This window comes from Lepidothrix coronata, unplaced genomic scaffold (genome assembly GCF_001604755.1).
Source record: "Lepidothrix coronata isolate B3197 unplaced genomic scaffold, Lepidothrix_coronata-1.0 Scaffold137, whole genome shotgun sequence".
Classification (NCBI taxonomy): domain Eukaryota; kingdom Metazoa; phylum Chordata; class Aves; order Passeriformes; family Pipridae; genus Lepidothrix; species Lepidothrix coronata.
Window position 1 is genome coordinate 1,615,448 of NW_016690317.1, and position 15,953 is coordinate 1,631,400.

Here is a 15,953-nt window from a genome sequence, read left to right on the forward strand (position 1 = left end):
ATATCAAAATATAACCCCCCCCCCCAAAAAAAAAAATTAAAAAAATCTGGATTTTAATAATTACCCAAGATTTGAATAATTCTGGGAGCTTCAGAGCAAACCAAGATTTTTACCAGTGTTAGGGCAGCATTTTGAATTTGAACTTTTCAGCGTGTTCAGAGTTCCCCCACAAGCTCTTATTAGATTAATTTGTTATTTTTCCACGCTTGCCACGGGAGTCTTAATTACTATTGCTGCAAATCCAGCTCCCATCCATCTTAATCAAGCAGGGACTGTTTGGCCAAGGCTGTTAAATCACCTGGTGCCACAGCTTTGCAAAAGTTTGCTCTTTGCAGCGGAAAAAAAATGGCTGAGAAAGGGAGCAAAGGCAAATCCCTCCCTTTCCTTTGGGTTCCCAGCAGCAGGAGGATGAAGTGGCCAAGAACAAAGGGGCCAGTTTTTGAATTTCGAGGAATTTGTGCGTTAAAATAAGAGGAGAATCTGAATTATGGGGATCCTGGAATGGGTTGGGTTGGACCTTGAAGCTCAGCTGGTTTCAGGACACCTTCCACCAGCCCAGGCAGCTCCAAGCCCTGTCCAACCTGAACGTTTCCATCCCCATTTTCCACTCTCCACTTTGCTATGGAATGATTTCATGACCTGGATGCAGCAAGGAGGGTAATTACTGGGTATTTAACATGATTACATAATTTAAATCTGGTTTGGCAGAGGGCTTTTCCAGTCCTGTGCCAATTCCCATCCCCAATTTTAGTGCCAGTCCCTCAGCAGCTGGACCAGCTTAATGGTCCCTGTGAACAGTTAAAGTCTGCCTGGGATTTTTTTATTTAAAAAAAAACACTTTTTAGAAAGACTGGGTACCAAACAGTGCAGAAAAAGCATCTGCAGGGCTTGACTTTCTTTTCAGCCTCTTGTGATTGTTGAGTGTCAGATCCTTTGAGTGAGAAAACCAAATTTAATTCAGTTTTTGCCTGTTTTTGTGGTGTTTTTTTTTTTTTTAAGGTGTAACTGAAGGTGCCAAACAAAAGATTTGGGATATGAAAATCCTCCCATCAAACCCATCTGGGTCACACAACTCAGAGTGGCACAGGAGGCTCCTCTAATTCAGCTCCATGGGCCAATTTAAGCCACTCATGAGCCCCTCAGTGCCCTGGGGAATGTTTTCCCAGGGAGTTTTCCCTCCAAGTTTTATTCCCCTGGTGTGTGTTTTCATTTTATACCCTCTAAGGTAATTGTGTGAACTGAAGAACAGTTCCAAACTTTCCAGATCCAACTTGCTTTCAGGTCCTTCCTTTACTGCCTGCAAACCAAAATGCAGATCCTGCTGGAACTGCCACTTGTGAGCTCCCAAGGAATAATTCTGCAGAGCAGAAGTGCCATATTAAAATAAAAATAATAGAACCCCTGCACTGTTTAATTTAAGGAGGAGATTCCTCCTTGTTCTAAGGGTTTCATTTGATAGAGGAAAGCATCTCAAGTTGATGGGGAACAACCCTGCCACAGCTCAGCTGTGGTTCACCCAAATCCCTCCATCCTCTGCTCTTCTCAGAGGTTCCTCTCATTTTAATCTTCAAAAAAAAAAAACCCTCTAAATCCAGAGTTTCTGAGGAAGTTCTCCTAATTAAGATTTCATTAACAGTTTGCACACACAGACCCGGTGCACCTTCCCTGTCAGGACTGAGACAACCCATTTACCCGAGCCCGGATCACGGGGAAATGTGAGGATAAAAACAAAGGGGGTTCAAATTTCCTTCAAAAAGGAGTCCAGCCCCCCTTTCCCTGTGTTCAGCTGCAGCAAGGTGAAAGGCTAAATGTGGACAGAATGGGAATATGTAAGTGGTTTCTAAGCTTTCTGCTGGGAATACTTAACAGCATAAGCATGTTTCCCCTGGAGACCTTCCCCACCATTTGGTCCAATTTCTTCCTCCAAGAACTCAACCAGTCCATGATGTAATGCTCCAGGGAAAACATTCCTCTCGAAAAAGAGTATCTTCCTGGGGAGAAGTTTGAAGAAAACATCTTAATATTGTTTAAACAGCTTTTGGCACAGGCACGCCGGTTGTGCTGCGCTCGGGGCCGAGAGCAGAAGAAAGGCTAAAAATACGGGAAGGGAAAGTTTGAGGGTTTAGTTTAAGGCTTCTCCTCGACTACCAGCCCGAGTCCCCAGTCCTCAGCGATCCTTATGGAATGAGGGAAAAGGGAAAAAGACTTTTTCAGAAGCAGAGCTTTGCTTTGCTAGTAAAAGAGGGACCATTTAAGGCCTGGGCTGTTGTGGGTGTCAGGTTTGGAGCTGCCTGAAGCCTTATCATTGTAACTCCCAGCCAAAGGTGCAGTTCCAAGGCACTTCCCACCACGGGGCTGGCTGGGATTGAGGCTTCTTGGGGCTCTAGGAGGAGGCAACTCTGCCAAGTGTCCTGGCAGCAAAGCTTTAATTTGCTTAACGAGCGTGTCCACACGTTCCCTGCGCTACCAACGGCTGAGCTCCCCTTCCTGCAGCACCTCCCGCAGCCAGCCTGGCATTTCTGGGACTGCAAGGGCTGCACTTCGGGGTGTTAAACAAGAGGAAGCAGCACCGGGGACACAGAAGCAAGATAAGCAAGGCCAGAGTGCAGCACATTCCCAATCCCAGGCGGTGGAACGAGGGATGCAGGAAATCCCAGCACGGCACAGCCGACCCCTGTTCGCTGCCAGAGAGGCCAAACCCAAATACAAAATGAACATTTAAGGATTATATTCCATAGCTCGGATTATGTCATGCTCAGCACTGATATCAGCTCCATTTGCATCACCTATTTCTTATATAAACTTTCAGCTTTCCTTGCAAAACACACCCTGGCACTTGAGGGTGTTGGTTTTGGGTTTTTTTTTTTTTTCCTTGAGAGTAAAACGACCTTTCTTTGTCACCATTAATATTTGTACCCACACAATTACTCCTTCCTCAACAGCACACACGAGGCTACTCAGCAGCTCAAATGTGAATTCCCTCCCAGCCTTAATAGATTTGCATTAGTGGAGATTATTTGCTCCCAAAACCTCAGCGTTCCCGACCTGCAGAACACGGCACTGAGGGCATTTGTGTGTCCAGAGCTTGGCTTATTTATGGCAGGGTGAAGCTTGGCTTCCACCCACCTCCAGCAGAACTCCCTGCATTTAATGGACGGGGATTTGAGAGCCCTGGAGTTAAAAAGAGCAAGGGAACTGAGCAGCAGCTTCATCCAAGAACAGCAGGAACCCAAACCCAGCCCAGAGAGGGAATAAAAAACCCCCAGTTTTCTGATTCCTCCCTTGTTTAGTTCCCTGCATCATTGGGGCTTCCGAGGTGTTTGCAGCTTTGGAGATACTTTGGAAGCTTTAATGATTTTTAAGGTGATTTTTAACAAAGGAGGCTACTGTAAAATAGGGAATTTGGCATATTAGCTGTTCAAAGGGGTTTTTGAGGAATAAAAGCTTTGGTTTTGTTGTTTTTTAGTCCTTTGCTGTTTGAATTCTCAGAGGCCTCTGGGCACGGGGACTCCAGTCAAAGTTGTTGTTGTTATTAGTAATAAATATCATTATAAATATGTTACAAAACACGGTGCACAACAAGAAATGTCTTGTCTGAAGAGTCCACTGCTTGGCCACACTAAAACCCAGCAGTAAACCTGCACCATAAAGAGGATATTTCAACCCAACTCAGTGGAGTTGGAGGCTTCTGTCAGAGGTTTTACTGCTCATTTCTTGTGCCTGTAGGTTTTTCAGTTTCTTGGTAGACCCTAAAAAACTTTTAAAGCCTCGAATCACGACTATTTATCACCCATCAGGGAGCTCCATAAAACGTATTTTCCTTCAGAATGACTGTTCTCGTTAAAAAAAAAAAAACTAATTTAAAGAAAGAAAAAAAAAAAAGACAATTAAGAATTTTTTAAAAAAATCTCCATTATAGCCCAACTTACAGGGATCCTTAAAACTTAAAAATTAATGCCACCTGCAAGCTGTAAATATATGCATTATTCCATTTTTTTTTTTTTGTCCTCCCCCCCCCAAGTATTTTTTTTGGCTGTTACATTCAGCTGAGCGAGGCCTAAAAATTGTCAAACTGAATTCTTGTTTAAGAGCTGAGCTGGAAGCCCTGCCAGTTTGAGTGAAACACCCAGCCAGGTTTAGGGAATACGTTGTATTTATTTTGGCTGCGGGTGCAAGGAGGAGGGGGGGGGGGAGAACATTTTCCATCCCATCCCCAAGGCAGGCAAAAAAAAAAAAAAAAATAAAAAAAAGGGGGCTTGAAATATTGCACAATAAAAGCCATTCATTATATCTGTCTCCTCTGCCTTCCAAAAACAAGAAGGGCTGACCAGTTCCAAATCTGAGCAGGGGGCAGGAAGATGGGAGTCAAGGGGTCACTGGAAATAACCCAAGACCAACACCAGGTTTTTCAGGTTGGAGGCAGGGAATGTGTTCCATGCCCTCATTCCCAGCTCACGCAGGTTTGTCATCTCCCCCCCACCTCTCTCTTCCAAAGCCTGGTTCAAGTAGTTAATTGCTCTGTTCTGCACAATTTGCAGGACTTAATTACAAAACTAATACATTAGGCTGCTTGTCTGCGAGTCACGGGCCCAAGTGCAGCTTTTCTGCTGGGACCCGGGGAAACCAGAGCTCATTTCCAGTTCAAACATTTGGATTTGCAGTTTTTCTCCTCATTTTAAATCCCTGCAATTTGCAGGAACACCCCACTCCACTTCAGTTTATTTCCAGTGCTCACCTACCTGTTGAAAATGAGATTTCTTTCCCTGCCCACTCTTGATCCTTGTGTTTAAACCCATCCTTAAATACCTGGATTTTTTAGATCCTTGGATTCCTTGGATTTTTCTCCTCATTTTAAACCCCTGCAATTTGAAAGAACACCCCACTCCAGTTTGTTTTATATTTCCAGTGCTCACCTACCCATTGAAAATGAGATTTCTTTCCCTGCCCACTCTTGATCCTTGTGTTTAAACCCATCCTTAAATACCTGGATTTTTTAGATCCTTGGATTCCTTGGATTTTTCTCCTCCTTTCAAACCCCTGCAATTTGCAGGAGCACCCCACTGCACTTTCCAGTTGGTTTTATATTTATTTCCAGTGCTCACCTACTTGTTGAAAATGACATTTCTTTCCCTGCCCGCTCCTGATCCCTGTGTTTAAACCATCCTTAAATACTTGGATATTTCCCCCCCCTCTTTCCATTTCCTTGTCCACAGCTGTTTGCTGCCTTCTGCAAGGACCAGTCCATCATTCCCAGGAATATCAGAGTGCCAGGATTGCCAGTGAGGAGGAGGAAGAGCAGAGCACAAACCTTTCAGTGCTTCTCTAACCAACAACTGGACCAGCTGAACCCACAATAATGAGATTTACAGGCAGCATTCAGGTGTTCCAGCATCTCCTTCTGCTGCTCAGTTAGAAGCAAGTAGGGAAAAATAAGCTGGAATTCAGCAGCATTTTTTTTTTTAGAATTGATTATTTTCAAGTCAAATAAATCAAAAGGCATTTGCAGCCCTTGTTATTTTTTCCCCCTGGTTACCACGTCGGGATGAGAAAACTTTTTACTTCTGTTAACTCACGTGGGAGAAACTTGGTCATCTCATCTCCGTTTTTATAACTTAATGACAGCAAAACATTGGCACAAAGTAATTCCTGGGAAACATTAACACTTTCCCTTCAAAAAAACTTCCCGAAGAATTCAAGGCTGAGTTTGTTCTTTGTACCTTGAGCTCGTTAAAATCGAGGGAATTTAAGCAGAGACTGTTCCAAGTGTGAAAAATTATCAGCCCCTGCTTCTGTTACAACCTTCTGCATAATTGAAGACTTGTCTCCTCTCAAATCCTCTCTGGATTAAGGAGACAACTGATTTTTTGAGAATTTGAGGACAAATTCTCTACAGAGGACGGACAAAAGGAACTACAAGCACTAAGTGGAAATACCTGTTGGAAACAGCAGCAACCTCACCCTTTCTTGTAGTTCCCACCTCACACTAAGCACCCACAACTCATCCCCAACAACCCTTTTTCCCAGGACAAAAATCCAAGCTTTGTTTTCTCCTCCATATAAAAGCCCTATCTCCTTTTAGCAGGTAATCATTCCACTCCAGAATTTATCTCCAGATAAATTCCAGGGCTCGGCTGCTGGTTTGCTTTATTTTTTTTTTTGTTTTGAACGTCAGGAGTAGCAGCTCTTCCTAAGTGACTCAGTTTTTTTAGCTTCAGATTTTCACCTCGACCGTTTGTCCCTCCTGCTGTGATTTCCCAGCTCCCTCCCAAGCACAAAGCTCGTGTCAGCCTGCCCTCTCCTGGCAGCCAGCAGCTGCTAGCACAGCACTCAGCCCCCAAACTGCTCCCAAATCCCGAAATAAAACATCAAGCAAACTGCTTTGGGAGGGATTTAAGACCTGTGGATGTGGCACTTTGGGGACAGGGTTTATGGCCTGGGCTGGGGGATCTTAAGGCTCTTTTCCAACCTCAACGATTCCACAACTTGAACAATATTTAAGCAGCAAAGTTTCTTTCAAGCTGCCTGAGGAGTTCTTGTCTTGGGAGGAACAGGCATAAAAATCAAACTGCTCTGTTTTGCTTTTAAGCCAAGTATATAAAGCATTTTATTCCACATCACCAATGATAAAAGCAAGGCTGGTGTTCCACAGAAAGCCGTTTCCTCCGGGCTGGCACAGGGATTCCTTCGTGGGAAACACCAGGAAAAATGAAAGCAGCAGCAAGTGCTGGAGCAAACCACTGACAGTCACTTTTTATTGCACTGGTCCAACTAGAAAAATGCAACCAGGGAGATGCCAGGCCAGGCACTGAACCCCAGGGCTCTGCTTTCTGTGCTCAGGGGCTGGAAATGAAGCTCAGCTTTAGCTGGTTCACTTCCCTCAGCCAATCTCATTTTTCTAAGTGAATTTTATAGATAAGAAAAATTTAAAAGCTTTTTTTTTTCCTCTTTTTTTTCTTTTTTTAATGACCTACCTTCAGAGCAGAGAAGCAGAATTCAGGAACTCTTTCTAACACAAAATCTTACTCTCAGAAACTTTACCTGTGCTCCTGTCCAGGAGTCAAACAGTCTTTTCAGAAGATGGTAACAGGTCCCCCACCTCTTCCTCCTCCTCTTCAAGCCAGTTCTTTCTTTCTTATTTGCAGAAAATCTCAAAAGGGCTTTCAAGTGTATTTTTTGTGAAATCTAGAAGAAAATTCGTGCAGATTTCAACAGCACTTTAAAAGGAATGATCAAGCACTTTAAAAGGAATGATCTAGGCATGATCAAGCACTTTAAAAGGAATGTTTGCTGGGAAGCAAACACTTCAAGCAGTTGTAGCTGAAAGGACACATAATTTACACCATAGTTTAACTACTAAAGACAACTCCACATTCATCATGGGTGAAGAATATTTTATTCTCTTGATTACCTGCCCCAGCTGTACCAGACCAACCCCCTGAGCCAAGCCAGTCTTCCCCACAGGTCTGATCTTCAAGCATTTTAGGCATCAAGACACAGAAAGTTAGCTCTAAGTTATCCAGAAAATTAATAAGGGAAAAAAAGTGGAAGAGAGGAGGAAACAGCACTTGAGAGAGAACATAAGACTCCAACACTCATCTTCACTTCAGAAAATCAGAGACAGCTGAAACCTCGCTGAGTGTCCTCGGGAGGTTTTTCTGCTTCTTCTGAGTGTTTGGTGTTATTTCTGTCCTTCTTATTTACAGAATTGGTGATTCTCCTTTTCTGGGTTTGAGCCCAAGGAGTTTCTGCAGGTGTGGGTGCACTTCTCCTCCTCCTGCCAGGCCCGTGGGCACGATGAGCAGAGTCCTCGTTCTCCTTCCCCAGGGCTGGGAACAGGCCGGGGCTCTGCTCTCGGGGCTGAACGTTCTCAGATCCCGCCAGGATGGATGTGCTGACTCTCCTCCTGGATTTGGGAGCGGGAGCTGGCAGGGGAGGCTGCTCTGGGAGCTCCCTGGGGAGTTGAATCCACGCCAGTCCCTCAGTTCCTGCCTCCTTCCTGAGCCTCATGCTGCGCCGCACTCTGGTCTCGCCGCTGGCGCTGCCCTTCCTTCGGGAAGGCTGGAAGGAGCCTTTGGGAACACACAAAACCTCTTCCACGTTGTAAGATGACACTGGGAGGTCAATTCCAGTCATTTCCAAGTTTTCAACAGGAGGAAAGTAGATGGCACTGCTGCTTCTTCTTCTTCTTCCTCTTGCTGGGCTACCACTCACAGAACCTGTCTGAGGGCACTGAGTTCTCTGGGCACCCTCGTGTACATCAGTGGCCTGTTGTTCCAGAAATCCCAGGAGATTTCCTTGTAGTTGCTCATTTTCTGTCAAGGAACTACTCTCCTTTGCTTCATCTTCACCTTGCTGGAAACCCTCGGATGTATCAAACCCACCCTCTGCATCTGGCACAACGTTTGAAACCTGGGGGGGGAAAAAATAATAATTCTTCATTTTTTTTTCTTTTTTTAGACACAGGCAAAAGGTGATCCACAAAAACCTGGTTTCAACTAAACAACTGTTGGTGTTTTCCACCCCACACCTAGTAATTCTCCAAATGGCTAGACAGACTGACTCCACAGAATCCTGGCATCCAGGATCCACAGGCTGGAAGCTGTTTCAATGTGAGGCCAAGCTCAGGTTGCTTGAGAATCCCAGAATCCTGGGATGGGCTGGGTTGGAAGGGACCTCAAAGCTCATCCCACATCCCATGGGCTGGGACACCTCCCACCAGCCCAGGTTGCTCAGTGGAGTTCTAAACCCTCATCACCTCTTCCAAGGCTGGAGATCCCACGGCCTCCCCAGGCAGCCTGTTCTAATCCTTAATCCATCATTCCTCCTGTGTTTTCCTTCCCCCCAAACATGACTTCCCTGATCCTTAAGCAACTCAGTTACCTCCTGCTCAGTGCCAGAAGGAGCCTCCAGGTCCCCCTGGGACACCTGAGGGGCCCCATCCCTGGAGCTGCTGGGAGCTGCCACATCCAGGTCCTTGGAGCTTGGATCCACATCCACTGCATGGATGGTGCTCTTCCCTCTCACCCCTTCAGCCACCACCTTCTCCTGGACATCCTCACAAGCATTCCAGGTTTTAGGATTACCTGCAGCTGCATCCTCTGAATCAGAACAAACAGGTGGTTAATTAACTCTGGGAACGCACAAAAATCTCTTTTAATTATTACAAAAAAAAGCTTCATAGTATTTTACTCTACACAAAATTAACCTTCTAAACAACCATTCCAGAGAAATAGTGGAAAAAAAACCCCACAGAAAGCTCTGCACATCCCTCTTCATGCTCAACTCACCAGCTTTAAAGACTGAAAATATCAGTGCCCAAAGAAAAAGCTTTTTTTGTCAGCTTTACACTGGAGTCCACCAAGAGGTGAATTTATTCAGTTGGACATTAGTAATCTATTAGATCCTCCAGACTCTACTATTAGAGAAGCAATTAAATTAAAAAAATATAATAGTGGGCTCGTTACTGATGCACAAAGATAACCAGGAACAGGTTTCTATGGAATAAAAAAACGAGAAGGAACAGAGAGAGCAAAGCAAAATAAAGCTAAAAACCAAATTACCTGAAAAAAGCCCCTCTGCCTTTGGTGAGTCTGGAGATGAGACAGAAGAGAAATCCTCTGGAATTTCAGGGATAGGGCTGAGAAGGGGTTTCTTAGAAGCCATCTCTCTTTCCCCATATATACATTTTTTCACTTTTCTCTTTCTTCTTTTCCCGTAGCTTGTCTGTCTTGATCTCTGCAAACATTGGGAAGCCTGATTAGAGCACAACATCCTCCACAACATTTTCTAACAAATAAGTGACACCACTGCTGGATTTGGATGGAAGAACAATTGTTTCCCCTAAAAGGAAGGTTCCCCTTGTTCTGAAAACTCCAAGAATTTCTTTTCAAACACGAGACCTGGTTTTTGGGTCACTCAACCAAAGCCAGAAGGCAAAGAACTGAGTCTTTCAGCTCTGAAAGCTGCACTTTCTTCACCCGTTGCTCAGTCTGAAAAGGATCAGGGGCAAAAACCTTTTAGAAGTTTCAAAGCTTTGGGATACTTAAATAAAATAGGACTGGGCAGGTTCAAACATCTGCTGCTGCAGGCACTTGGGAAGGGAAGAACCAAAAAGTCATTTGCTGTCCCTGAAGTGTGAAAAGGGATAAAAACCCCCTCCTTTTTGCCCTAGAAATATTCAAACCCTGCTAATCAGCCTGAAAAGTGACACAAACACCCCCCCTTTCACCTCCTTTTTGCCCTACAAATATTCAAATCCTAATAAATCAGCCTTTCTGAGGAAGAGGAACTCGGCAGTAAACGGTGGGAAACAGCTTGGGAACGAAGAAGAAAATCTTGGCAGCAAGAAAAGAACACAAAGACTCTTTACAAAAGTCAAAATAATCACAGAAAACCCAAGGAGAGACACTTGGAATAAAGGCAGGAATCCCCAGTGCAGTGGCTGCCACTCACCTGTGGTTTTTTGGGAGCAGATGTGGTTGGATTCTTCTGGCGTGGGATCTTGTTCTTCCTTGGATTTTTAGTGCCTTCAGCATTCCTGGTGGTGGTGGCTCCTGAGGGTTTGCCAGCAGCCTGCTCTGACTCAGCCCTGTGCTGTTGAGTGAATTTTGAGTTGTTTTTTTATAAAAAAAACCACCAGAGTCCAACTGGCCTCAGAATCAAACTGGGCTTAGTCTCTATAATTTCATTTATGGGGCCATAAAAGGTAGAGACGACTGGAAATTAAATGTTACAGAGCTTGTCTTCACACAGTAAATACAGCCCTTTTTGCACAAAAAGGACATTCTAATGAGAAAAATGCTAAATTTTTCATCTTCAGTTCTTTCTTTCAGGGAAGATGGGATAGTTTTTTCATATTCCTGGTTGGTTTTTTTTTTTGCCTTCCCTCTCTCCAATAAACCACCCCAGAGCTGTCCAATATTGAAGTGTGAAAACTCTTCTGACACAAATTGTTGTACAATCAGAATTCCAGCAACCACAAGGTTTTGTCAGATTATTTGGGAAAGCTCCTGGAAAATTCCATGGAAATAAGTAAATTTGAGTATCAATAAAAAAATAATGGTTTTAGTAACTGGAAAACCACTTTCACTCAGAAAATCTCATTTCCTGGAGACAATTCCCTGCACTAACAGGAGGTATTTCCATATGCCTGGAGATGGACAATCCTCAGGAAAAGGCTGGAAAAGGGGGTATAAAACATAACAATTCTGCCTGAAGAAGTTCAAAAAACAGATTAAAAAATCATCACATTACCTTCCTTTTAGCAGAAGAACGAGTTTCTACCATGTCAGCTTTGTCAGCTGGTGCTGTGATATATGAAAAATAAAAGAATTTTGATTCAGTTTCAGTGCAAAAGTTGATCACATCCTAAGGAAATTATCCCCATAATTCCTAATATTATGCACTTGAACCACCTTTGGTTTGAGTAGTGACTTACTCTTGAGGAATATTAAACGTGGCAAGATAAAATAAATTAAATTTTGCTTTATAAAATAGAGGAGAACTAAACTGGGGAGGGTTTGGTGAGAAATAATTAGCACACACAATAATGCACAGATTTCATAAATACATGTGCACAACCCCCTTTCAATTCTTTTATTGTTGGCTTGATATTTTAATATCAGAATTGTGATTGGAAGTCCAATTTAAGTCCAGACTTACTTCTTTAAGTCTGACTAGATCAGGCACTTTCAGAGAAAATACAAGGTTAAATAACAACCTAAACCTACTGCCAAGAGCTTTAGAAGAGAGCATTTAAATTTTAGCACAATTGAAATACATCCTCTGTATAAAAAGAAGCCAAAGAGACAAAAATAAAACCAAAAAAACCCCTCAATTCTCAATTTTTCAGGTGCAAAAAGATTCATTATCTACAGCCAAAAATGCAAGTTACCTTCTGCATTTTCAACAGGTGGAGGGTCTTCTGCAGCAAAGGAAGTCTCCAGGAAATCTTGGGGAGGCTCAACACATTCCTTCAAACAAAAAAAAAATTACATTTTTTAGCAATAAATATGCCAGGTAATGACATTTTTTAACAATAAATTACACCAGAGATGTACTGAAAAACCCCTTGTCCATCAGTGTTTGGAAGAGCCAAGTGGTTTTATTATTTTTTCTTAAAGAAGGCACCAGATCGTTCACTACATGTGGCAAAAAGAGTTACAGCATCAAAATAGAGGAAAAAACCAAGGCAGAACCACTCCCTGTGCCACCAGTACCCACCTTCAGACCCAGCTTTACAGGCCAAAGTGCTGCTCAGAATTCATGAAGCAAAAAGAAAGTTGAATAAAGCAGCCTCAAATTTAGCATTTCGGCAATTTCTTCGCAAAACCAAGCAGGCTCGGGGGAAAAAATTCAATAAAAATTCAATAAAAAGTCACCATTCCCAGAGAGCAGGGGCTGGTTTTGCAGCTTTAAAGAATAACAGTAAAGAACTTACATCATCACAGTCGAACTCCAGCCTGGGTAAAGGTTGTGCAGTCAAGCCTGGCCTTGGGGAAGGGCTGCAGCTCAGGCCTGGGGAGGCTCCTCTGCGCAGGGGGGTGTTTGCAGGCAGGGTTTGGTCGAATATTTCAGGGCTCAGAACTTCTCCAAAAGTCACTTTTTTCTTCTTTGGCGTTTTGAAGTCGAGGTTTTCAGCGTTCTCTGCTGGAATAAAAGACAGGAGCAGCTCAGGGGATGTGGGACTGTCCCAGAGTGGGCTTTGCAGGGGTCTGAATATCCCCCCCTAAAATCCCAAACAAACAGCAAAATACACCTTTATATGTCCTGTGGGATCATCCCAGAATTTTCAGTGCAGCTTTATTACAGTATAAAGAATTAAGGAAGAAAGCAGAAGACTAGGAATGACCAGATGTTCCACAAGTTTCAGTTGACAAGTGTAAAATTCCTGGAAAAATCAGTGACTCTGCCCTGGTGTCAGAGGCTTCCTAAAGATTTTGGGGGTTCAGTGACTCTATTCTGGTGTCAGAGGCTTCCTGAAGTTTTGGGGTGGGATTAATTTTAGCAGACTTTATTTAGTGGTATTTTAATTTATTTAGTAGAGTAGATTTTATTTTATTTTCCTTGGCAATCTCATTTTCCAGGTCATGCAGTGAGAGGCCACACAGGAGCTAATTGAGTGGTGGTTATGATCCCAGATGATACTCTGCCTATTTAAAAAACAAAATGGGAATTATTTGTTTTTTAAAAAAAGGGGAATCTAACCTGTTTCTGATGCTTCAAAGGTTTTTTCATAGTAGGAGACTGGGACAGGTTCACCTCCTCCTCTGCCAACTGCATCGTTCAAGTATTCCTGTCAAATTTAAATTATACCAGTTAATACTATTTAATCATCAAATATCAAATTTAATTAAAATATCCTTCTCAAAAGTGAAGATAAGTTTCCCTGTGAGCAGCATTTAATAACCAGTCCTTTTGTTTTAAAAACTTAATTTGTTTGCTGAATGAATAAAACTCGAAAATATTCCTATCATATCCAGAATCCTGGAATGGTTTGGGTTGGGAGGGACCTTAAAGGGCTTCTCATTCCACCTCCTGCCACGGGTAGGGACACCTTCCACTGTCCCAGGTTGCTCCAACCTGGCCTTGGACACTTCCAGGGATCCAGGGGCAGCCACAGCTTCCCTAGGAATTCCACCCCAGCCCCTCCCCACCCTCCCAGGTGGAATTCCTTCCCAATATCCCACCTAAACCCACTCTGTCAGTGGGAAGCCATTCACAGGCCCTCAGAAAACAGTGTCTCTCCATCTTCTTGCAGGTCCTGGAAGGTGCAATTAGGTCAAGGCCAGATCTCCCCCTGCCACAAAAGCTTCAAGCCAAGCAGCACTAAATTATTTCCAACCAACATCAAAGGCTCTTTAACCCCACCCCAAGTGCTGCTCACTCCTCAGGGCTCTGCAGCAGCTCATCCTTAGTGCTGGGACCTCCATGGACCCCAGGAACCAACCTTTGGGCTGTCCAGGAGTTGCCTTGTCAAGGTTTTCTTCAGGATGGACCTCAGGGAGCCGCTCTGGGTGAGGTCACTGAAGGGAAGGGTGCCTCCTTGTCGGGGGGTGGCAGGGGGGGTGGCAAGGGCTTTGCTTTCCTCCAGCATTCCCAGGCTCAGCCCTGCCACAAAACCAACCTTCTTCCTGCTTAGATCCGAGAGAACATCACTCTGCTGTCAGCAGGGGTGGGCTCAGACCTGAAAACTTTGGGGCAAGGGAACAGATAGATATGTCAGTTAAAGGCTGAGGGGAAATCAAGGAGACTTTAGGATCAACAACACAAACTTGCACAGATTCTGTGCAGCAGCATCAAGGAAAAACCCATTTGTTTGTAAATTTTGGCTCTTGTTGTGCCACATTTATGTTCAATATTTTTGGGAATTTATAGAACACGTTGCATGGAGGAAAAGACATTTTGCATGGGGATTTTGTCAGCTGTGGGGAGGGGGAAATGAATGTGTTCTCTGATGTACAGAGAGGGACTCTCTGCATTCACATCCCTCTCTCCTTCACAGCCATGAGCTAAACTCTACTTTTCCTTAAAAAAAAAAAGCCTGGCTAGAAAATTACAGAAAACTAAGCAATTATTCCCAACCTGTCTCTCAGTTTGAGCTTTTTTCCCTACCAAGCTTCCCTACCCCACCTTCCCAATATTTCAGCCCTTCCCATAAAAGCTCTTCCCTTCAGTGCTTCAGCAGGACCATGTTTAATGCTTGGCTGGGCTGAACAAACTCCACATTCTGGTTTTAAGCTGGGCTTTGAGGCACAGCAGCTCTCGAACTGTTTGTTATTTACAGCCCTTTTTTTTTGTGTGTTCCCCCATCAGCCTTTATGTCAGAGTGACCTCAGGTTTCTGGTGCATCATAAATTGCAGGCAAGAGGACAGATATGAGGTGAAACATTTCCTGACAAATATTCCAGTGGGTTTATTTCCTGAGGAGAATATAAGAAAGATTTTAATGCTGATGACTCCTCTTACCATGGCCTCTTTCCAAGGTATCTCCAATTGCAACAGTCTCCAAGGACTCAGAAGGACTTTTTTGGCCATAAACCCATTCCTAGAGAAAAAGTTACAAGATTTTATATATATATGTCAATATATATCATCAATTTATATAGACACCAACACATGATAAAGAAATAAAAAACTACCTGACAATGTTGCCTCTTAAAATAGCACAAACTGTGGAGCTTTTTTAATCCCACAAAGATTTCAGTGTTTTCTCTTTAGTTGGATTTATTTTCCCCAAAACTAAATGTTTAAAAGGATTAGACAGCACAAATGAAAACATAAGGCACGAAAAAGATATTTTAATCACTAAATTAGAAGTTTCCTCTTAATTCTGAGTACCTTTGGAGCAGCAGGTTCAGTCACAGCTGGGTTTGGAGACAAGATGCTGCAGATCCTGAGGTCACATTTACTGCTCCTGGTCACATTTTCCCTGCAAAAATTCTCTTTCAAATCAGCTCCACTGTTGTCCAACAGGAACTTTTCACTCCACTGCTCCAGGTTTGGCTCCTTTTTAAAAGGCACTTTGTTCTGAGCTGCATCAACTAAGAACAAAACACAAACCAAACAAACCACAAGGACAAACTTCAGGTTTTTTCAGTGAATTCTGGTTTTAGGTTTCTTCACCAAGAGGATGGTGAGGTGCCAAAAAGCCAGGTCATGTTTTAGGCAGGGAAAAGAAAACACATTGAAAATAACATCACCAACCCTCCAAAACAAAGCAAGTTATCCTTTGCATGTAAATGTTTGGAAGATCATCAATACCAGAGAAATGAAATAAAAACCATCCTCAGCTTCGTGGGAAAAGTGTGCAAACACTAATGCTTAGTGAAAAAGCACAAAGATTATAAATCTAGGAGCTAAAACTGAGGAAAGAGTCACAAAACCACGAGTTTTCATTTTTCTTCAGGGGTTATTCTGAGGAACCACGATTCAGGATGCACCAAGATGGTTAA

General features: G+C 43.3%; 1 protein-coding gene across 1 annotated transcript in view; it reads right to left on the minus strand.

Moving 5' to 3' along the window:
• Positions 1-7,376: 7,376 nt before the first annotated feature.
• CDCA2 (cell division cycle associated 2) overlaps positions 7,377-15,953 on the minus strand; it is a 12,046-nt gene continuing 3,469 nt past the window's right edge. Inside the window, 12 exon segments of the mRNA XM_017827315.1 lie at positions 7,377-8,409; positions 8,881-9,098; positions 9,561-9,735; positions 10,453-10,593; positions 11,254-11,306; positions 11,894-11,972; positions 12,440-12,648; positions 13,207-13,294; positions 13,949-14,148; positions 14,151-14,192; positions 14,968-15,046; positions 15,340-15,533. Of these exon segments, the coding sequence (XP_017682804.1) occupies positions 7,612-8,409; positions 8,881-9,098; positions 9,561-9,735; positions 10,453-10,593; positions 11,254-11,306; positions 11,894-11,972; positions 12,440-12,648; positions 13,207-13,294; positions 13,949-14,148; positions 14,151-14,192; positions 14,968-15,046; positions 15,340-15,533 (2,276 nt within the window). The 3' untranslated portion in view covers positions 7,377-7,611.